The following is a 22,500-nucleotide window of genomic DNA, read 5'->3' on the forward strand; positions in this document are numbered from 1 at the left end:
TGGTGGAATCCAGTCGGACTTGGGTATACCCATTTACTATCTGGAGACATCTGGTCAGAAGTGGTTTTCATGAAAGTATTGTGGCTAAAAAGCCACAACTCCATAGTGGAAACAAGGCTAAGCAACTCACCCATACATTAAAACATAGGAACTGTGGTGGCAGAAGGTGCTCTGGACTGATGAGTTGTATGCTGAAGTGCTGGACAGCGGTACAATAACAGGTGCCTGCAGCCAACAGTAAAGCATGGTGGTGGTTTCCTGCAGGTTTTTAGCTTCATTTCTGCAAATAGAGCTGGAGATTTGGTCAGGATTGGTGGTGTCCTCAAAGCTGAGAACTACAGATGCTTATCCACTATGCAACACCATGTCTGATTGCCCTCAAATTTATTCTGAAGCAGGACAATGACCCCAAACAAGAACTCTCTTCAGTGTAGTGAAGAACAAGTAATCCTGGAAGTGAAACCCTGATCTGAACATCATCTAGTCTGACTGGGATTACAGACGGATTTGAAGAGCATGCATCTATAGAAGATCTTTGGTTAGTTCTCCAAGATGTTTGGAAAGACCTACATGCCTATAAGTTCCTTTAAATACTGTGTGGAAATGTAGAAGGATTGATGCTGCTTAGTATTCAAAGGGTCACAAGAAATGTTTATTTGTCTAACAAGTATAAATGCAGCCACGTTTTTCTTTCTCAACTTGAGAGCGACAGAAGTTTCCATGGTAACCAGGAAGCAGCAATGATGGAAAGAGTGAAAAAAAAAACAAATTGTTCTCTCATTTCTATATCCGTATGTAAAGTCTCAATTAGGGTTAAACCTCATTCCGTGCTCCTGTTCGGTCTTCTGAACACCTTCCTCTCTTATCTACAGTAATTTTCCTGGATATCATTTGCTAATAAACACAGTTTCTCAATACGAGCATTTACACGACTCGAGAGCGGAGATATAATAAGCTAGATGCTGAAGCAGAGTTATTGGCTGTAATCGCTGGTCCAAGCAGGTCAGGACACACGGAGTGCTTTGGAGACCCGAGCGTGCTGTCAAAGAGTCTCCCGGTAATGGAAATGTCTCGACAGGTTAATGTGTCCAGCACGCGGTGTCGAGGAGGCATGAGGAGGCGGAGAACTGCATTAAATCAGCGTCCAATTTGGGGGAACTGTGTCCGGTGTGTGGAAAGAGTCTGGAGAACCGAATCTATAACGCAAAGAGCAAAAGTGATAAGTCATGTGATTGGAGGTCCATAGTGAAAGGAAGAAATACAACAGTGTTTGTCTTTTTACTGTAGTCTGTCAATCGATTCAAATAAAATTCGCTAAAAATATGGTTCCCTAGTGGTCAGGATGCGGCGCTCTCACCGCTGCGGCCCGGGTTCGATTCCCGGTCAGGGAAACAACCCCAGCCATTAGGGTTGCACAAGCCTTAGTGCCGGTCCCAAGCCCAGATAAATTGGGGAGGGTTGCATTAGGAAGGGCATCCAGCGTAAAAACATGTGCTAAATCAAACATGCGGACGATCCGCTGTGGCGCCCCCTAATGGGAGAAGCCGAAAGAAAGTTTTTGTAAATTCCCTAAATCATCAGGACACCAAACGGAACCTTTGCTATGTTTCCACACGGACAGTTTTAATTGCCGGATCTTTGCACCGTAATTTCGCCCTGTTTTATACATTTTGTATTCATATTTTTAATAAACAAAAATAATGCATGCTGCGTTAGACAGACGGACGGACGGACGGACGGACAGACAGACGGATAGACAGACGGATAGACAGACGGATAGATAGATAGATAGATAGATAGATAGATAGATAGATAGATAGATAGATAGATAGATAGATAGATAGATAGATAGATAGATAGATAGATAGATAAAGTTAAGATAGATAAAGTTCTGGGTTGCAGATCAGAGTCTCAGAGGTTCAAGTCCCAGCACCACCACTCTTGGGGCCCTTGAGCGAGGCCCTTAACCCTCTCTGCTCCAGTGGTGCTATATCATGGCTGACCCTGTGCACCTGACGACATCTTCCTAACAAGCTGGGATATGTGAAGAAGAATTTTATTGTGCTGAAGTGTATACGTGAAAAGTCGTTCCTCTTGTACAGTGCGACCTCCTGTTGCGCTGAATGAGTCTTCTGCTATAAAAGAGCTTCTCTGATTCATCTGATTTATCAGCAGGTCATGGAGGAAGTGCTGTTTATTGTTCAGAAAGGCTGTGAGTTTATAAAGTGGCTTTTTCTCTACCAATCCCCTCAAAACTATCCAGTAAGAACTGAGCCAACCTTCTATTTATCAGCTTGTGGAGCTTTTTTTTTTTTGCATCTCCAGCTCTATGCAGTCACCCGGTCATGTGACTGGAGCACAGAGCATCAAGCCCTGCAGATACACTTCAGTTAATGTTCACATCGAACATCAAAAAAGATGATAAAGTGTGACTATATCTGGTTCATGGATGCTGGTTTGAGTGTTTTCTGAACCTGTTGATTTTTCACACACAGCAGTCTATAGAGTTTGTACAAAATATTTTATACTTTATTTATCTGCTTTTTTTCTTTCTCCCCACCCTATTCCCCTTTCGCCGGACCGTCGTATAAAGCCTTTTACTGCATGTCGTACCCTGTATGTATGTGTATGTGATGAATAAAAATTTGATTGATTGATTGAAGTGCTGCGTGCACTTTAAACACTTTAAACACATGAGGTTTGTCTACAGACTGCATAAGTTAAAATGTGTTTAGAAGCTCGTTGTGGTATTTAGTTGGTTGATATGTTACATTTCTCTTCCTTTATACATGTCTTTTTAAAATGTTTTATTAAAAAATGAAAATCATTTATATTCATTACATCATGTATATTGTAACATATTATGCAATAGCAAATTATTACATTTCTTTAACAATACAAATTATTTTATTAGTAATAATATAACATTTATATATAACATAATAACATATATATATATATATGGGGGCCCAAAATTCTATCTTGCATACCCCCCTTAAAACTGTTAATTGCGCCCCTGTGTAGATGAAAGAGAATCCGAGAAGAATGAGCAGGATCTGAAGGAGAGAAGGATATAGTATCTTAAATAATCACCCTTTACAACCAGAGTCAGCAGAAAAGCATCTCAGAACATATTCATTTTCGAGGTGAATAACCTACAACAGGAGAAGACACCTCAGGTTCCAACAATAATGGTTTTGAATCCAATTCTATTGGTCGGTTATACAACCACCGTGTGACATACAGTAAAATATTTGTTACAGTTCAACTGTTCCATGAAATAAAACACAATACGTTTTCGAGCGGCCCAGTCAAAGTCCGTGCCTAAATCCGATTGATGTCGTAGCATGACCTTAAACAGGAAATGCTTGATAAGCCTCCAATGAGGCCAAATGAAAACAATTCTGCAAAGACGAGTGGGGCGAAATTCCTTGTTGTCAGTTATCGCAAACACTTCATTGCAGTTGTTGCCACCACAAAACCAGTTATTAGGTTTAGGGTGCAATTACTTTTTTTTTTTTTTTTTTTTACATAGGGCCAGGCATAAGGTTTGGACAGCTTCATTTCACCTTAATAAAAGAAATCATCATTTAAAAAAACTGCATTTTGTATTTTATATTAAAATATGCTCGATGATCTGAATCATTTAAGTTTGAGATGGTTTGGACATGTGCAGAGGAGGGACATGAACTATATTGGTAGAAGAATGCTGAGGATGGAGGTTGGTGTGAAAGAGGCAGATGAAGAGGACAGGGTGGTATGGAGCAGGTGATCTGCTGTGGCGCCCCTAATGGGAGCAGCCGAAAGAAGAAGAAGGATCTGAATCATTTAAGTGTCTTAAATATGTCAAATAAATACTAAATCAATACTTTTTCACAGCACTGTTCTCAGTAGTGGGCTGTCTGGTCCATCAAGGCCTTCTCTACTGGCCTAAACTCTATAATCAGAATCACTAAATTACAGTTTAAAAGTCTATTCTCTTCATTTCATTGCATTTCTTTCGGTTGCACTGTTTCCAAAAGTGTATGTTTATGTTTCTATCCAATCAGATTTCAGCCGCCACATAACGTGTTGCCGGGTTTAAAAAAATCTCACACGAGGTCTTCACAATCAACAGAGCAGGTTTCCCATAGCTGCAAATACACATATCAATGAAGCTGTGACTTTAAGAAGATCAGATGTGGACTTAGCAACACCGGGGCCCTCTAGCAGGCGTCCAATAATCTAAGCATTTTTCTGTCATTTAATTGGATGGATGGATGGATGGATGGATGGATGTATGGATGGATGGATGGATGGATGGTTAAAATGTATTCATGTGGAATAAATAGTTGTTTTTTTATCCCACAGAGAAGAAGAAAGTGATTTGGTAGCAGATACACTTACATAGAAATGTACAAGACAGACTTCTCATGAAAAGCTGGACATTGTGAGGAAAAGTCATCCTCTTTTCTGTAGAATTTGTACAAAAACACTTTGCCTAGATTTAAAATCGCTGAAATATTTTCTGAGGTGAATATCGATGCTTCTGCTAGAGATGATGTATGAGGCAGTGCAGCTGCGGCTACAGTGAAAGGAGACGTGTTGAATTGTGTTCATTGGGTTTCTTGCTTAAGTGATAACATTCTCTATAGAACTGATGGTTTCTACAGCATGATGATGGTATTAAGAGGTGAAATGAATGGAATAAATGGAAAAAAGTAGTTTGGAAAAAAGTAGTTTGCTCTTACACACACCAAAGCTAAATGTGTGAATATGTTGTGAACCTTTACATTTTTCATGCTGAATAAATGTGCAAATTGCTATTGTTATTCTTGGTCATTTCAAAACATTATTAATGTTAAGTAATAAAATTTTTTACATTCTGTTAAATTTCAAGGATCAATTATTTTTTAAGTAATGTCCCCGCTATGCGCTCCAAATATGTGTATATTTAAAATATGCGTCTAATCTGAGACACGTCCAGTCAGACACCTACGTCTAATCTAAGAAACCTATGTCTAGTCCTTGACATCTAATGCTAGACATAACTGAAGACACATGTATCTAGTCGAATACACCCATGTTGGTCACAGACACCCACGTCTAGTCAAAGACATTCACGTCTAGTCGAGACACACACACGTCTAGTCCCAGACACCTACAACTAATCACACACGCCCTATGCACTTTAAAATACGTGTATTTTAAATGCATCTCTAAGAAAAAGGAAGAAACATGAATCTTTTTCTCCCTTATGTGAATGTTATATTGATGAGATGCATTGTTACTTTTTGCATTTGTTGAAACTGCTTGTTATTCTTCTTTGAATTATTAAACTTTCTTTCGGCTTCTCCCATTATGGGTCGCCACAGCGGATCATCCGTTTTCGTGATCCGCATGTTTGATTTGGCACATGTTTTTACGCTGGATGCCCTTCCTAACGCAACCCTCCCCATTTGTCCGGGCTTGGGACCAGCACTAAGAGTGCACCGGCTTGTGCAACCCTAATGGCTGGGGTTGGTTCCCTGACCGGAGCAGTGGTGAGAGCGCTGCATCCTCACCACTAGACTAATAAAAAAAGGCCACTACTAAAAGCCTGGGTTTGAAGCTCCACTCCTCACCAGCAGATGGCAGTAAAGAACTTCCGGATTTGTTCTGAAACTCACAGAAGAAAACCGTTATTTTGCGACTGTGTCTGAACTTTCACCTACACCTACATCTAATCTGAGACACCTACATCTAGTCAAAGACGCCTACGTCTAATCTGAGAAACCTATGTCTGGTCATAGACATCTAATACTAGTCTGAGTCATCTACGTCTAGTCGAAGACATGTATGTCTAGTCTAAGACATTTACGTCTAGTCAGAGACACCTACGTTTAGTTGGAGAAATCTATGTCTAGTCATAGACACCTATGTGTATTTGGAGACATCTACATCCAGTCTGAGACATCTACTTCTAGTCAGAGACATCTACTTCTAGTCAGAGACACCTACGTCTAGTCGGAGACATCTACGTCTAGTTTGAGAAATCTAAGTCTAGTCTAAGACGTCTACGTCCAGACAGAGACACCTACATCTCACTCAAAGACATCTACGTCTAGTCAGAGACACCTATGTCCAGACGGAGACACCTACATCTAGTCAAAGACATCTACGTCTGGTCAGAGAAACCTATGTCTAGTCTAAGACACCTACGTCTAGACAGAGACACCTACGTCTAGTCAGAGACACCTACGTCTAGTCAGAGACACCTACGTCTAGTCAAAGACATCTACGTCTAGTCAGAGACACCTATGTCTAGTCTGAGGCATTTATGTCTAGTCACAGACCCACACGTCTAGCCGGAGACGCATGTATCTAGTCAAATACACACGTTTAGTCACAGACACCCACGTCTAGTCAAAGACATTCACGTCTAGTCGAGACACACACGTCTAGTCCCAGACACCTAGAACTAATCACACACGCCCCTATGCACTTCAAAATACGTGTAATTTAATTTGCAGCTCTAAGGAAAAGAAAGATATTATACGATTGTTATATTGTTGAGATGCATTGTTACTTTTGTATTTGTTAAAACTGCTTGTTATTTTCTTTGAATTAATAACAATTAAAAAAAGGACACACTGAACTCCTGCTTGTGAAGCTCCGCCCCTCGCCAGCAGATGGCAGTAAAGAACTTCCGGGTTTGTTCTGAAACTCACAGAAGAGGAAGAAATCGGATATTTTGAGACTGTTTCCAAACTTTACCAGCAGAAGGTGGGTGAGGGTTTTCTTGAAAATAAGTTTATTTTGCCGTGACAGCGCCATAATCAGACTGTTTAATGTGTGTAAACGCGCTGTTGTTTCCCCCTGAAGAGAAACGAGGACGGAGCAAAGCGCCATTTTGGTTTTGCTGGATCAGCGCGCGCTGCATGTCCTCCTAAAGTCCCTTTTTTTGGGGACCAGTTTGGCATCTGGGGGTCTTCTAACGCATGCAATTAATGCACTTTAACCCAAGAAAGCATGCACAATAATGCAGCGGTGGAGATTTATCGTTTATGTGACGTTTTCTCAACATATTGTGTATATGTAGTTGTTTTTCTATGCATGTTTGTTTGTTTGTTTGTTTGTTTTTCCAGTGCATCAGCAAATCTGTTGCAACCTGCAGAAATGCATGTAGTTCTGGTGCCGTGACCCAAACCGAAATTCAAAACACAAAATAACTTGTCGGTTTTTATTTTATTGTTGTTTATTATTAACATTTGTGAACATCAACGGTTTACAATTTTGATAAAAAAAAATAAATTAATTAAATACGAAAATAAAAAAATAAAAGAAAAAAAATAAAAATAAAAATAAAATAACAATTCAAATTAATGCGATACACTTTAAAAAAAATAATAATTTAGATTAAATTGAGTAATCGATTAAATTAAATCGATTAAATACAATGAAATAAATGCAAAAATTAAAATAGATTTGCGTAAATACAGATTTATGTAAATGTGTTTTTATATTTAATATTATAATCTTAACTGTTCGACTCAATTCAGCAGACTTTAACAAATATCTTCATTCCCTCCATCCTTCGTTCATTCAGAATTGTCAGGATTTTCTCCATTTGAAGAGAAATTTTGGATGCTGGACATAAAACATAAAAGTATCCATACCGCTAGATTGTCATAAAAACGTTTACGATGACTGGAAGTACATGTCTGGAACAAAATCGTGAGATCTCTCCTAGTCCAGAGCATCAGAGATACTTTCTTTCGTTCGCAGGCGTGTCAGGAACCACGAGTGGGAATGCTGATCCGGGAGCTGGTGCGGAGATTCCTGATCCGCCAGGTGGATTGTGGGAATCGGATCACGGTCCTGAGAGCTCTGAGCGTCAAACCCCAGCCGAAGTCAGGTACCGATCTCGCGCCCATGGATCTACTGTTTACTAGATATGAGTGATGGGAAGTGTCTTGAAGGAGCTGTGAGTGATGTTTAGCCCCTCCTGATGTCTCCTGATGTCTTCTGGTGTCAGAGACTTGAATAATGAGCAGTCAGAGGATGTCTCCTTAAACTAGACACACATCTCTGGGGTGTGAAAAGGGGGCAGGGCTAATTTCTACTCCAGCTCGATGTATTCTATTCTTAAAACGATATAATGTAGAATCCGTGATCTCGATTTAACGCGTGAATATTTCGATCCGTATGATGATCTGTGTAATACTTTTAGGTACAGTAAATGCTACGGTCGCCAGGAGACATTTTCGGATATGTATGACAGGTCAGGAGACGGATTGTGTGCTTTCCAGTGTCCTCACTATTGTCTGGAATCACTGCAGAAAGTTTCTCAGTTTTTGAAGTATTTTCTTTTTTTTAACTGTTATAACAGTGGACAGAATACGTCTAGTCAGAGACACCCATGTGACCCACGTCTAGTCACAGGTGCACCCGTTTCGGTGGAGACACTCTGGTATAGGCAGAAACACTTGTGTCTAATTAGAGACACTTGTGTCAGGTCACGATTATGTCTAGAGGCCCCCACATCTGTTTTATAGTTGTCCATGTTTAGCCAGAGACACACACATCGATTTACAGACCCATATGTATTTTTGGAGACTGCCACACCTAGTCCCAGACACCCACGTCTGGTCACAGACACATCTAGTTGGAGACGCCCAGGTCTATTTACAGACAAACGCGTCTAGCTGGAGACACCCAAATCTATTCACAGACGGACGCGTCTAGCTAGAGACACCCGAATCGATTCACAGACGGACGCGTCTAGTTAGAGACACCCGAATCGATTCACGGACGGACGCGTCTAGTTAGAGACACCCGAATCGATTCACGGACGGACGCGTCTAGTTAGAGACACCCGAATCGATTCACGGACGGACGCGTCTAGTTAGAGACACCCGAATCGATTCACGGACGGACGCGTCTAGTTAGAGACACCCGAATCGATTCACGGACGGACGCGTCTAGTTGGAGACACCCGAATCGATTCACGGACGGACGCGTCTAGTTGGAGACACCCGAATCGATTCACGGACGGACGCGTCTAGTTGGAGACACCCGAATCGATTCACGGACGGACGCTTCTAGTTGGAGACACCCGAATCGATTCACGGACGGACGCGTCTAGTTAGAGACACCCGAATCGATTTACGGACGGACGCGTCGAGTTGGAGACACCCGAATCGATTCACGGACGGACGGACGTGTCGAGTTGGAGACGCTCACATCTAGTCACGGACAGACGCGTCGAGTTGGAGACACCAACGTCTATTTCCAGACAGACGCGTCTAGTTGGAGACAGCAACGTCTATTTCCAGACAGACGCGTCTAGTTAGAGACAGCAACGTCTATTTCCGGACAGACGCGTCTAGTTAGAGACAGCAACGTCTATTTCCGGACAGACGCGTCTAGTTAGAGACAGCAACGTCTATTTCCGGACAGACGCGTCTAGTTAGAGACAGCAACGTCTATTTCCGGACAGACGCGTCTAGTTAGAGACAGCAACGTCTATTTCCGGACAGACGCGTCTAGTTAGAGACGCTCACATCTAGTCACGGACAGACGCGTCTAGTTGGAGACGCTCACATCTAGTCACGGACAGACGCGTCTAGTTGGAGACGCTCACATCTAGTCACGGACAGACGCGTCTAGTTGGAGACAGCAACGTCTATTTCCGGACAGACGCGTCTAGTTAGAGACAGCAACGTCTATTTCCGGACAGACGCGTCTAGTTAGAGACAGCAACGTCTATTTCCGGACAGACGCGTCTAGTTAGAGACAGCAACGTCTATTTCCGGACAGACGCGTCTAGTTAGAGACAGCAACGTCTATTTCCGGACAGACGCGTCTAGTTAGAGACAGCAACGTCTATTTCCGGACAGACGCGTCTAGTTAGAGACAGCAACGTCTATTTCCGGACAGACGCGTCTAGTTAGAGACAGCAACGTCTATTCACGGACAGACGCGTCTAGTTAGAGACAGCAACGTCTATTCACGGACAGACGCGTCTAGTTAGAGACGCCCAAATCTATTCACGGACAGACGCGTCGAGTTGGAGACGCTCACATCTAGTCACGGACAGACGCGTCTAGTTGGAGACAGCAACGTCTATTTCCAGACAGACGCGTCTAGTTGGAGACAGCAACGTCTATTTCCAGACAGACGCGTCTAGTTGGAGACAGCAACGTCTATTCACAGACAGACGCGTCTAGTTGGAGACACCAACGTCTATTCACAGACAGACGTGTCTAGTTGGAGATGCTCACATCTAGTCACAGACAGACGTGTTTAGTTAGAGACGCCCCTAATGAATTAAGTGTATATTTAAAATAATAAATATTAATTAATCATTTGTTTTGTGTGCGAGATGTTTAAGCTCCTCCCATAAACAGGAATGTATCATAATTGGAGAAATGATGCACTGCTGCTTGGTGATTCCTGTACAAATAGTATATGATTACTATACAATAATCGCACGTCTAGTCCGTATGAATCTCACCTCTGTCTCCTGACTGTTGCAGATTTGGCGGAGTTTCGAGAGGTTTTCTCTAAGGCCAAGCACATCGCCATCATCACAGGAGCCGGTGTGAGTGCTGAAAGCGGCCTGCCCACCTTCCGCGCGGCCAGCGGACACTGGAGGAAGTGGAAGACGCAGGCGAGTGCACGAGCACAAACCAGTACTTCTTATCCGTTTAGAGTTACTTCACATCAGGGAACCAGATGGTACTTGTCCCTTCGAGTGCCTTCGTCCAACCTTTTCTCCTTTTTTCTCGTCCTTGGCACTCACAGAAAACCTGTTGATCAAGTCTACACTTTTTAAAATATGTTTTAGCTCATAATGATAATCAGGTCAGTGGCTGTAAATATTGCCACCCCTTTTCGTTTATAAAGTACTACAAAGATGGTGGATTTATTATTATAGTCTCACCCTTCACATCATGGACCCCCCTCACTTCTATGCTGTGTTCTACACGATCTGGCAACTCTGCAGGTGTTTTCGCATAATAAAAACAATGGACGAACCGGTACTAATCCGTATAGAGTTACGTTAGACCATGAAATTATAGTTGTTGTTGTTATAATTATTAATAATTCAGCTTCACCCATCACATCATGGGCTACTCTCTTCCAAATTTTTTTTTTTTTTTTTTTGCAGGATCTGGCAACTCCACAGGCGTTTTCCCGTAACTCGTCACTTGTGTGGGAGTTCTATCAATACTGGAGGGAGTTGGCTCTGAAGGCCAAACCCAGCGCTGTTCACCTGGCCATCGCAGAGTGTGAGGCCCGTCTCAGACAGCAGGGTCGTGCCGTGGTGGTCATCACGCAGAACACGGACGAGCTGCACCGCCGAGCCGGGAGTAAACACATCCTCGAGGTCCACGGTGAGTTTCAGGGCTGTCAGAGGTGCATTCAGAGGAACAACCTGTTTGTCGTTTAAATGCACGTGTGTTCGTTTACAGGGAGTGTTTTCAGGACCCGGTGTCTGAGCTGCGGAGATGTGGATGTCAATCATAACAGCCCCATCTGTGCTGCCCTGGAGGGGAAAGGGTACTAACAATTATTATTATTTTAGTTTTTAACACAAGCATTTTTTTTAATGGATAAAAAAAACCCCACTTCATTTAAAATAGTCCTGAACTTTATTCCAAAAAAAAACCCCAAAAGTAATGAATCATGAAAATGTGCTAAATGAATATATTAATAAATATTCAGATAAATAAGACATGCAAATATTTCAGACTTAAACACAAACACTCCAAACAAATAAAAACGTTCAAAAATTAATAAACAAAAGACACTTTAAATAAAGAGCACGTGGTGCCAGTGAGTCACCTCTAGAGGCCACTATCGTACTATATAAAACGCCACCCGGAAAAACTATATAGGTTAATTGGCAAACCCGATTAATTGGTCGACCTCTACTAGTAAATATCACTGAAACTTACACAATACACTACATGACCAGAAGTATTGGAACAATTTACTTTTCCACCCATATGTGGTTCTTCCCCGAAGAATATGGAGATACCCTATTGTGTTTTCTGTGAAGATTTTCCCCTTCATGTGAACTCATGTGAAACCCAAACCTGTTAAAGCATTGCAAAGCCCCTGTGCACAAAGGCAGCTCTATTAAGATCTGCTTTACATGAGTTGGAAGATGTGTAAGATCTCCAGCTATGGAGTTCCAACCCTATTGAAAATGATGAATGTGAACACTGAGTGCACCCCAGGCCTCCTCACCTTCCCTACATCAGTACCTGACCTTATTACCACCCTTATGAATGATCTTTACAAATATTTGCAAACCTTATGATCAGGGGCCTGCAAAATTTTGGCCGTACAATGTATGACTGGTGACTGGAAGAATTGCAAAGTGTTGGCCTGAGACTCACTGATCACCATGTACCTTCAGCCGTTATTCCTCTACGGGCCGTATGGTTTTCTGGGGCGGGACTTTGGACAGCTCTGGTGTAGATGCGACTAGTTTAGATGTATGTAAGTGAAAATGAGCTCCATGTGTTTGTTTCCTGTTACAGTGATTCAGATCCAAACTGCCCTGATGCTGATATTCCTGTGGGAAACTTACCAAGGTATGAACAAAACTACTACTACTAATAATAATAATAATAATAATACTGATGAGTTATTGACCATGTTATTGCTTACATTGTATTATTTGTTCATTATTAGGTCACATTAGGAATAATATTAATGATGATTATAAGAAGAAAAAAACAGACAAAGAAAAATAAGAGAAATTTAATTTTAATAGTTATTCTTTTTATTTACTATCAAATTATTTGCTGTATGTTTTATATATATATAATTTTTATTTTTTTTTTTGCCTGATGATTTTTGAGAAATGACATAATAGGAAGTATCCAAATCTAATTTTTCCTAATTTCTCTATTTCCTATTTTGAAAGGGTCCTAAAAGAAATCCTGAGGTATTTGTATCATTCTGGCCATTAAAAGAAAGAAAGCAAATGTATTTGGCTGTAAAATTCATCCATTTTAACTTTGAATGAACAAAAATGCATAGAAATAGACATGTTTACAATTAACTATTTTATAATTAATAAAACATGACGTATTACACACAGTTAGATGTTTACACTCGTGTGTGTGTGTGTGTGTGTGTGTGTGTGTGTGTGTGTGTGTGTGTGTGTGTGTGTGTGTGTGTGTGTATATAGATATATTTAATATACACACACACACGTATAGACAAGAGGAGCCAGTAGTTTTAATGACAGTGAGGTTTAAAGAAATAAATTTTTTTCCATTGTATTTTTTATTCAATTTAAATTAATTTATTCAGAAATATTTTCTTTTTTTTTTTTTTTTCCTTCTTACATTTTGTCCCATTAAATAAAAAAGCGTATAATTTATTTATTTAAATTTTTTCAGTAATTAAGGTGAAAAAGAAAGGGGGTGGGGGGCGTTTAAAGATGAAAATACACCCGGGATCCACTAGATGGCACTACGTTCTTACACATGATACTGACCTGAGATTAGGAACAACACACTTTCCAGCCCTTTTATTCTCCAGCGATCCTCCTACAGGAATGAACTTTCCCATGATAACTTTATTCATGTGTGAAATTATATTTATATTAAGACGACTTGTTTATGTTTTTGTATTGATCTCTGGATAAGTGACCTGAGGTACATAGACGTATGGATGGACAGAAAAGGTAAAGAGAGATGAGTGAACAGATGGACAGACAAAGGTAGAGGAAAGATATAAAGAGATGTTTGAATTTATGGAGGTATGAATGGAAAAACTTCCTGCCTGGGTATGAGGAAGAACCTCATCATCATCTGGGTGACATCAAATGTCTATTCATTATAGATCCATCATTGTTAAGGGGATCAGCTGTTCACTGATGGACACTTGAAAGCAGAATGGAGAATAAAGAGATGTCCAGATGTTTGGATTGCTAAAAGGGTGTCCCAAAGTCCCAAGATTAGATGTATGGGTGGACAGACAATTGACGGTAGAGATAAAAATGAATATGAATTCATGAAAGCATGAACAGAAAAAATCCTTGAGAAGATATGAGGAAGAACCTTGAAAAACCTCATACTCATGAGATTATCAGATGTTCACTGATGGACACTTGAGTGCAAAACTTTTCAACTGAAGTCCAAAGCCATTGCAGCAGAAGGTTTATATTCATTACAGTCCAAATCCAGTTCTTGAGTGAAACAATCCACATTATGAATGAGGAACCTTCCTGAGCAGCTGCAACTGGTTTCCAATTTAGGAGAATCCAGAGTTCGGGCATCAGGAAGGTCCAGAAAGATGGTGATACATGTGGTGAAAAATATTTCTTTAAAATATGATCTCGCTGTTTTTTTTCCTTTACAGTCGGCTGTAAGAATTTGGCAGAAAGATAAGAAACATTTCTCGTTTGAAAGCTTTACGAAGGTGTTCCAGGGAAAGAAAAAAAAAGGTGCTAACGTGTAGGAAGCAGGTGGTGTCGCGCTAATGAGGTGCTGCTCCGTGCTGCAGGTGCGATGAGGGAGGCTGCGACGGTCTCCTGAGGCCCGACGTGATCTGGTTCGGGGAGACGCTGGACTCGCACGTCCTCACTAAGGTGGAGAAAGAGCTGGACGCCTGCGACCTCTGCCTGCTGGTAAGACCACAACACCTCACGTCACGTGAGAGAGAGAGAGAGTATTAATAACAGTGAGGCGTCGGAATGTAACAAACATGCTGATTTCTCTGGTCCTGAACCCCTATTTGGATGGGATTAGTTTAGAAGAAGAAGAAGAATTATACAAGGTGTCCAGGGGAATTTAGAAACGCAATCTATTATATCAGCTTTTCTTTTCTCTTCTTTTTTTAAAAAAAATGACTCAATCCTGAAAGAAATCCCTAAAATTTATTTAAAAAATTTTTGAGAATTTATTTTACCATATTTGATATATTTAATATATTAAATTGTTATTTAAAAAATATATTTTTTCCTATTTTTTTTTTCCTATTTTTGTTTGTTTTTTAGGAAAAAATATATATATATTTTTTTTTTAACAGATCCTTTTTTGTCTTTCTTTTTTGATTTAAAAAATATATAAAAAAAATTATTAAGATTTTAAATATTTTTTTTTTATATTATTTTAAGTCTTGTTCAGAATATTTTTTCCCCTATTTTTGGATTTTTCAGGAAAAAAGTCTTTTTTTTTTTTTTTTTTATTGGTTAAAAAAAAGAAAAAGAAAAAAATTTCCCCCCAGGAAAATTTTTATCTTTTTTTTATTCTGATCTTTTTTCTTCCCCCTTACTCTTTTATTTTGTTATCCTCAGGAATATTTTTTTTAAATATTACATTTAATTTGAAAAAAAAGTTAGAGTAAAAAAAAAAAAAAAAACTTTTTCCTGTTTTAGTTTTATTTAATTTTTCACTGTAGAAACTCTTCTAAAGGAGCATTCGCTCATTCATTATATATATATAAAAAAAAAGAAAAATTCTTTCAGAAATAATAATTAATTGGACACCATTATGTCCCGTCCCCTCACACACTGTCTCTGCTGTGGCTGCGTCTCAGGTCGGCACTGCGTCTGTCGTCTTCCCAGCCGCCATGTTTGCCCCCCAGGTGGCGTCCCGAGGCGTTCCGGTGGCCGAGTTCAACATCCGGCCGTGCTCCAGCACGTCTCCGTCCACGTGAGTATATACACGGTGTTCCAAAAGTATTGGGACACCAGCCCCTTCCAAACTACACAGCAGAACAAATACTGTAGAGAGCGTTCTCCTGGTCAAAGCAGAACCTGGTTTCATTTTCCACAGTCACATCAGTTTCAGGCTTCTCTCTCTCTCTCTCTCTCTCTCTCTCTCTCTCTCTCTCTCTCTCTCTCTCTCTCTCTCTCTCTCTCTCTCTCTCTCTCTCTCTCTCTCTCTCTCTCTCTCTCTCTCTCTCTCTCACACACACACTACATTATTCAAACCACCAGGTGTGTGCTCTGTACCGCATTTTTTCTCTGGCCCCACCCCCTATTCACTAACTGCCCTCTGGCCCCACCCCCTGCTGCCCCAAATACATTTTATACATACTTTACTTTTCTCTCTTCTTTATCTAATAAAATATTTTTTTTACCCTATATAAAATATTTTTCTTTCTTTCTTTTTTCATTCATAATTTCCTTCTTTCATTTATAATTTTTTTCTTTTTTTTCTATAATTCTTTCTTTCATCTATAATAAAATGCTCTCTATTTTATATAATGTTTCTTTTCTTTCTTTCTTTCGTTCTTTTTTTTCTTTCTTTCGTTCTTTTTTTTCTTTCTTTCGTTCTTTCTTTCTTTCTTTCGTTCTTTCTTTCTTTCTTTCTTTCTTTCTTTCTTTCTTTCTTTCTTTCTTTCTTTCTTTCTTTCTTTCTTTCTTTCTTTCTTTCTTTCTTTCTTTCTTTTTTCTGTTGTGGATGTACAGCAGCAGGAGTGATGTTCCTGACGTGACCTTGTGTTTTCAGGTTTTATTTTCAGGGCCCGTGTGCTGAGAAGATCCCCCTCGCTCTCGCACCTCACCAGTCCGAGCCGATGTGAGACGCTGATGTCCTTCTCAGAGACCACATTTAACCTGCGCAGGACGAGCTGCCGATTAACAGACTGCTTTTATACACCTGGATTTGTGTGTGTGTGTGTGTGTGTGTGTGTGTGTGTGTGTGTGTTTTACTCCACAGGATTCTACAAATAACCTGAGAAGCTGAAATGTTTTCTCTCATGAGCGTAAATAATTTGTGCTTGAAATAGAAGTTTGAAATCACTCCAAACATGCCAAAAGCTCCAGTTTTTCTGTTTCATTCTTTAGACACAGTTTTTTTTATATTTTTTTTTCTCAATGAAAGAAATTTGTAAGAAATATGTGAATTAAGTTTTTTTTTTTGGAAAGAATAATAAAATACCCCTCTTTTGTATGTTTACAGAATCAATAACTGTGTCCCTTTTTCTGAAAAAGACTTACTTGACTTTGTATTATTCTATTCTAATCTTTTATATAAATTGCAAAAATAATTGTTTTCAGAAAAAAAGAATTGAATATCAAATTTTTCAGAAGTTCTTTTTTGGTGGGAATTTTTTTTTTCCATTTATTTTTTATATATTCATTTATTCAATAATTATATATATATCATTTTTTTGTTTGTTTTTGTTGTTTGTTATGAAATGTCGTTTAGGAAATTATCCATGACATAATTGAATAAAAACTCTGTTCAATCAAACCTGACGTCATTAAGGCGCAGCCACCATCTTTTACTTCAGGCAGAATGAGAGAGTTATCGAGAGTTAGTTTACTGCAATATATCTCGATATTCAATTTATTCAATATATTGAGTTTTCATTTAATATATATTCCGTGTTTTTATTCAATTCTCTAATGGATAATTTCCTAAACGCCATATATTTATATATAGATTACATCTCTAGCAGAAGTGTTTGCTTTGTTTCCTTGCATTACAGTTTTCCTGGGGATTTCTTGTGCCTATTCTGCTCATCATTGAATAAAAAAACAGCTACTAAATCCACACCATGTATTTGAGTGTATACAGTTTGCTACAGATGCAGATTGCGAGCTCTGACTAGTTCGCTCTCTGACCTTCCGATCAAAGGATGTGAAGATGCTGACGTTATTAGACGCTTGCTAAATGGCCCTGGTGATTCCAACTCGATATCTGATTGGTTCAATAACACTAATGGAAGCAGTACATCGGCGGTAAACTGTGAAATGTAGAGGATAGAACATTGGGAATAATTTAATACATCTTTATGGGGAAAAAAGAAAACAAGTGATTCTGATCTGATTTAGGTCAGTAGAGAAGGCTTGCTGACCCTGATGGCGTGCCACAATTTCAGATGTTTGACACCGGGGACTCCTTAGCCAAACAGGTTTTCTGTGAGGACGTTACTATAGAAACGATAACATTTGCATCCAGTCTGGAATTTTTGACGTTCCCAATGCTGCCGGTCAGGGAAAAGAAAACTTAGTTTTGGTTGCTGGGATTGTTTGTTTCTCAATTGCCGCTAGTGTGTTGAACACCTCTGCCTCCTTTATCCATCAATCCATCCATCTATCCATCTGTATGTCGACTCAGGCGAGATAGGTTTATCTAAGTGCTTCTATTTATAGCAACCATCAGTTTGGTACCTTGTGCAATCAGCTGGTGCAAGCTGTGTGTAAACAAACACACACACACACACAATGGGACAAGATGAGAGGAAAATGGTGGCAAGGGACATAGACATTAGAGAAGTGTTTAAGTGTGTGTACGTGAACCTCGATATTCTGGAGATCTGAGCGTTCCTACAACATCCTGGGTTCATCACCAATCTGTCGCCATGGGAACCTCGTTTCACTGAACCAGAAGAGACTTGAGATCACTTTCATCTCCTGACAATGACCTGAGATACAAGGATGCTCTGGTGGACAGGGGACAGGCCTCATACACACACACACACACACCCTTGTGTGTTATTGATATAATCAGTGCTGAGAAGTGGCTGTATGGAGGTTATAAGGCGACGTAGGCAGCCCATGAGCCTTCTGGGTAACAGACCAAACTGAGATGAACGCAGGGTGATGGGCGTGGCCTGTGCGTCACGGATTTTAAAACCTATCACCATAGCAACAGCTACACATGAAGTGACGTAGAGGTTCATGTCCATGTAGAGATGTTTCAGCATGTTCCAGGCCTTAAGTGATGAAACGGTGAGGTAAGGTGTGTGTGTATATTTGTATATGTGTGTGGTTGTGTGTTGTGTTTATCTATGTGTGTGTCTGGGTGTTTATGCGTGTGTTTGTGTTTGCCTTGTGTGTGTGTTTATGCATGTGTGTATTTGTGTGTTCTGTCTTTCTATATGTGCATGTGTTGTTTATGCATGTGTGTATTTGTATATATGTTTGTGTGTGTGTGTGTGTGTGTGTGTGTGTGTGTGTGTGTGTTTTGCTAACAGATCACACATCAGTCTAATATACAGCTGAGACGTCAGGACAAGGTCAAACACGGCTGTAGGGACTCACAGTGGACATCCATTATGTGGACAAATGATAAAGGTGCGTGTGTGCGTGTGTGTGTGTGTGTGTGTTTCATGTCTGTTTGCTACCTATGACTGCCTTCAGCACTGAACTCTTGTCACAGAACCGATCCCAGAAACCCCTGCAGTTCTCCGCTGTGAGTGTGTGTGTGTGTGTGTGTGTGTGTGTGTGTGTGTGTGTGGAGCAGGTAGCATGGTCGGGTTGTAATTAGCAGGGCTTTGAGAGAGATTAGCCGCTATCTTGACTCACATCAAGACTTGCAGTGTCAGCCATTACCCAGAATTCCTGCACACGGCCCAGTACGGGGAAAACCAGTGGGTGGGACACACACACACACACACACACACACACACACACACACACACACACACACCTATACACACCTATACACAGATACTATCATGTGGATTTTTGCTAATTCACATGTAAACAACAAAAAAATGTAAATCTCCAGTCTGTCAGGAGACAATCGTCATTATCATCATCATCCTCATCATCATCTTTTGTTCTCTCTCTCTCTCTCTCTCTCTCTCTCTCTCTCTCTCTCTTCTTTTCTATCTTTTTCTTTTGCTCCCTCTTTTTTTCTTTTGCCCTCTTTCTCTGTTTCTCTATTATTCTCTCTCTCTCTCAATGACTTTTGTCTTTTGCTCCTTCTTTCTCTCCGTTTATTGTTCTTACACTTTGTTTCACTCTTTCTTTCTATCGCTCTTAATCCTTTGCTATATCTATTTCAGTCTCTCATTTTCAGTTTTCAGTGTACTTTATTGGACAGTAGAACCGACTAGAGACATATTAATACAACAAATACTACTACTAATAGTCATAATAATAATAATAATACTTCCCGTGGGCTCACCACCTGCAGGAGGGACCGTAAGGGACGGTGCTGTGAGGATTGGGCAGCAGTCGAAGGCGGGGGCCTGCTTAGACTGCTGCCCCCGCGACCCGAATTACGGATAAGCGGGAGAAAATGAATGAATGAATGAATGAATAATAATAATAATAATAATAATAATAATAATAATAATAATACATTTATTATTATTATTATTATTGAAAATATGGTAAACAGAATCAGGAGAAGGAGCAACAGGAAATTCAGTTAGTGACCAGCAGGTGGCGAGGGCAAAATATATCCAAAAGTATTAGGACCCGACTTGTGGTTCTTCAATAAACTGTTACCACAAAATTAGAGAAACCTGTACGAGCATGACACTGCACCTGTGTACAAAGCAAACTCAGTGAAGATCTGCGTTCCATAGTTTGGAGTTAAAGATCTCCTGTTTTAGAGCTCGGACCCTATTGAACATGATGAATGTGAACATTGACTGCACCCCAGGCCTCCTCACTTCACCTGCATCAGTACCTGACTTTACTAACGACTTTGTAGATGTACTAGATCTCACACAAAATCTTCACAAAATAGAGTGGAACATCTTCCCAGAAGAATGGAGCTCATTATAACAGCAATTAGGGACTCAGGTGCCTACAAATTATGAGCTGAGCTTCAGGTCATGGTCCTGAACATGCCAACCAAGATTTGTGTCAGTTGTGGTTGAGATAAAGGTTTGTTTAGGATGATCCGATTATGATGTCTACCAAATTTTGTTTTTTGTTTTTTGACCAAATCCAAGATGGTGAAATTTAACGTATAAGGTGCAAGTCGTCTAGAGACAGAAATCCATGGATTTTAACAGGTTTAAGATTCAAAATATGATACTCAATAGATATAAATGTTAATGGTCTACATGTGATCTCAGAGTATCAGCTCAGAGTGTTGGCAGCACCAAATGTGGTCACAATGCTCCTTAGACCCTCCACAATCAGTGTGCTGAAGGTTACAACCCAAGCCAGAAGAGGAACAAAAAGAAGAAGAAGAGCAACAACAATTACATCATTCCAAGGTGTATTTGCAGGGTCGGTGCTTGGCCCCGTTTTAATCATCTCAGTATCACATAACATGTTCTTATGCACTGCATTTAAATCACTCTGCTGATTATTTAATGTGTCACTCACACACACACACACACACACACACACACACACACACACACACACACACACACACACACACACACACACACACACACACACACACCCACCCACACTTGCTCTAAAGGATGTTTGTCAGTGAGAGACTCTATAAATAGATCAGATGACAGAAAAGCCAGTCTACGCACAGACAGACAGACAGACAGACAGACAGACAGACAGACAGACAGACAGACAGACAGACAGACAGATAGATAGATAGATAGATAGATAGATAGATAGATAGATAGATAGATAGATAGATAGACTCACAGAGAAGAAGTCACTAAACTAAACTTGTGTAAATCGGAAACACACACACAGACACATACAGACACACACACACACACACACACACACACACACACACACACACACACACACACACACACACACTTGATTAAAGAATATTACCACTTCATTTGTGTGATATAGTGTGTATGTGGAGTGTGTGATGGAGAAATCAGTGTTGCTCTCATGCTGAACACCGAGATTGACGCCAAGTTCAGCGACGTGACACAAACACACTGTTTACTCTTTCATTTTTATTTGTCCATTCCATCTAGACACACACACACACACACACACACACACACACACACACACACACACACACACACACACACACACACACACACACACACACACAGTGGGAGGCGTTTGTGTGTACGCTTAACCTGGCTGCTGAGGGCAGATGGAGACTGGCAGCACTGTGGCTTTTCTGTCTTCTGATCTATTTATAGAGTGGATCTGTGTCTTCACGGCAAGAGGGTGTGTGTGTGTGTGTGTGTGTGTGTGTGTGTGTGTGTGTGTGTGTTTTGTGTGTGTTTCATGCCTGAAAATGCGGCTCTGTTTATATGTGCATACATTTGTATGTGTGTGTGTCAGTGTGTTTGTTTGTTTGTGTGTCTTTGTGTGTATAGCTGTGTTTATGTAAATACGTTTGTTTGTGTGTGTGTGTGTGTGTGTGTGGGTGTGAGTGTTTGTGTGTATAGCTGTGTTTATGTAAATATGTTTGTGTGTGTATGTGTGTGTGTGTGTGTGTGTGTGTGTGTGTGTGTGTGTGTGTGTGTGTGTGTGTGTGTGTGTGTGTTTGTTTAATCAGTGATCGAGACCATACTGACCCATTAGGTTTGTTTAAATTTGGACTGATTAAAGACCTCCCTGCAATCTTCTCCACACACACACACACACACACACACACACACACACACACACACACACACACACACACACACACACACACACACACAGAGCAGCAGAATCAAATTATGAGTTTCCATTTGCTGTTATAGTATATTAAGCTTCACTCTTTTGGGAAGATATTTCAGTAGATATTAAGATTTGAGAAGATTCCTTTATCCACAAGGGTATGATGAGGAGACCTGGGGTTATAGTTCATCATGTTTAATAGGATTGGAGCTCTATAGCAGGAGATCTTCCACTTCATGTAAAGTAGATCTTCA

At 40.2% G+C, this 22,500-nt stretch overlaps 1 protein-coding gene and 1 long non-coding RNA gene across 5 annotated transcripts in view; both read left to right on the plus strand.

Moving 5' to 3' along the window:
* The window catches only part of LOC310726939, a 146,883-nt gene extending 124,544 nt beyond the window's left edge, over nucleotides 1–22,339 (plus strand). The window contains exon 3 of the long non-coding RNA XR_014533889.1: nucleotides 22,330–22,339. This is a non-coding gene — a long non-coding RNA (uncharacterized lncRNA). The remainder of the gene's footprint in view (nucleotides 1–22,329) is intronic.
* LOC310726866 (NAD-dependent protein deacylase sirtuin-5, mitochondrial) lies at nucleotides 6,648–17,032 on the plus strand. 4 transcript variants are annotated; one of them, XM_083542907.1, is made up of 10 exons: nucleotides 6,648–6,748; nucleotides 7,747–7,876; nucleotides 10,500–10,633; nucleotides 11,135–11,360; nucleotides 11,439–11,526; nucleotides 12,516–12,569; nucleotides 14,494–14,617; nucleotides 15,529–15,644; nucleotides 16,446–16,514; nucleotides 16,656–17,032. In XM_083542907.1, exons 2-10 carry the CDS (start codon nucleotides 7,771–7,773, stop codon nucleotides 16,672–16,674), a joined length of 936 nt encoding a protein of 311 aa, XP_083399033.1. In that variant the 5' UTR covers nucleotides 6,648–6,748; nucleotides 7,747–7,770; the 3' UTR covers nucleotides 16,675–17,032. The 4 variants fall into 4 exon arrangements, with proteins under 4 accessions (XP_083399033.1, XP_083399034.1, XP_083399031.1 ...); XM_083542908.1 differs by having other exon boundaries at nucleotides 6,648–6,744; XM_083542905.1 differs by lacking the exon at nucleotides 6,648–6,748 and adding an exon at nucleotides 6,782–7,050.
* Nucleotides 22,340–22,500: the final 161 nt, after the last annotated feature.

Source organism: Silurus aristotelis (genome assembly GCF_946808225.1).
Source record: "Silurus aristotelis genome assembly, chromosome: 5".
Lineage (NCBI taxonomy): Eukaryota > Metazoa > Chordata > Actinopteri > Siluriformes > Siluridae > Silurus > Silurus aristotelis.

What these genes read in the sequence shown, in the direction of transcription:
- LOC310726866 (XM_083542905.1), top strand. Translation starts at nt 6,991, where the DNA reads ATGCACAATAATGCAGCGGTGGAGATTTATCGTTTATGTGACGTTTTC. An exon ending in GCTGCCCTGGAGGGGAAAGG is followed by an intron (nt 11,527 to 12,515) that starts GTACTAACAATT and finishes TTCCTGTTACAG; the next exon opens with TGATTCAGATCCAAACTGCC. An exon ending in CCTGCGACCTCTGCCTGCTG is followed by an intron (nt 14,618 to 15,528) that starts GTAAGACCACAA and finishes GCTGCGTCTCAG; the next exon opens with GTCGGCACTGCGTCTGTCGT.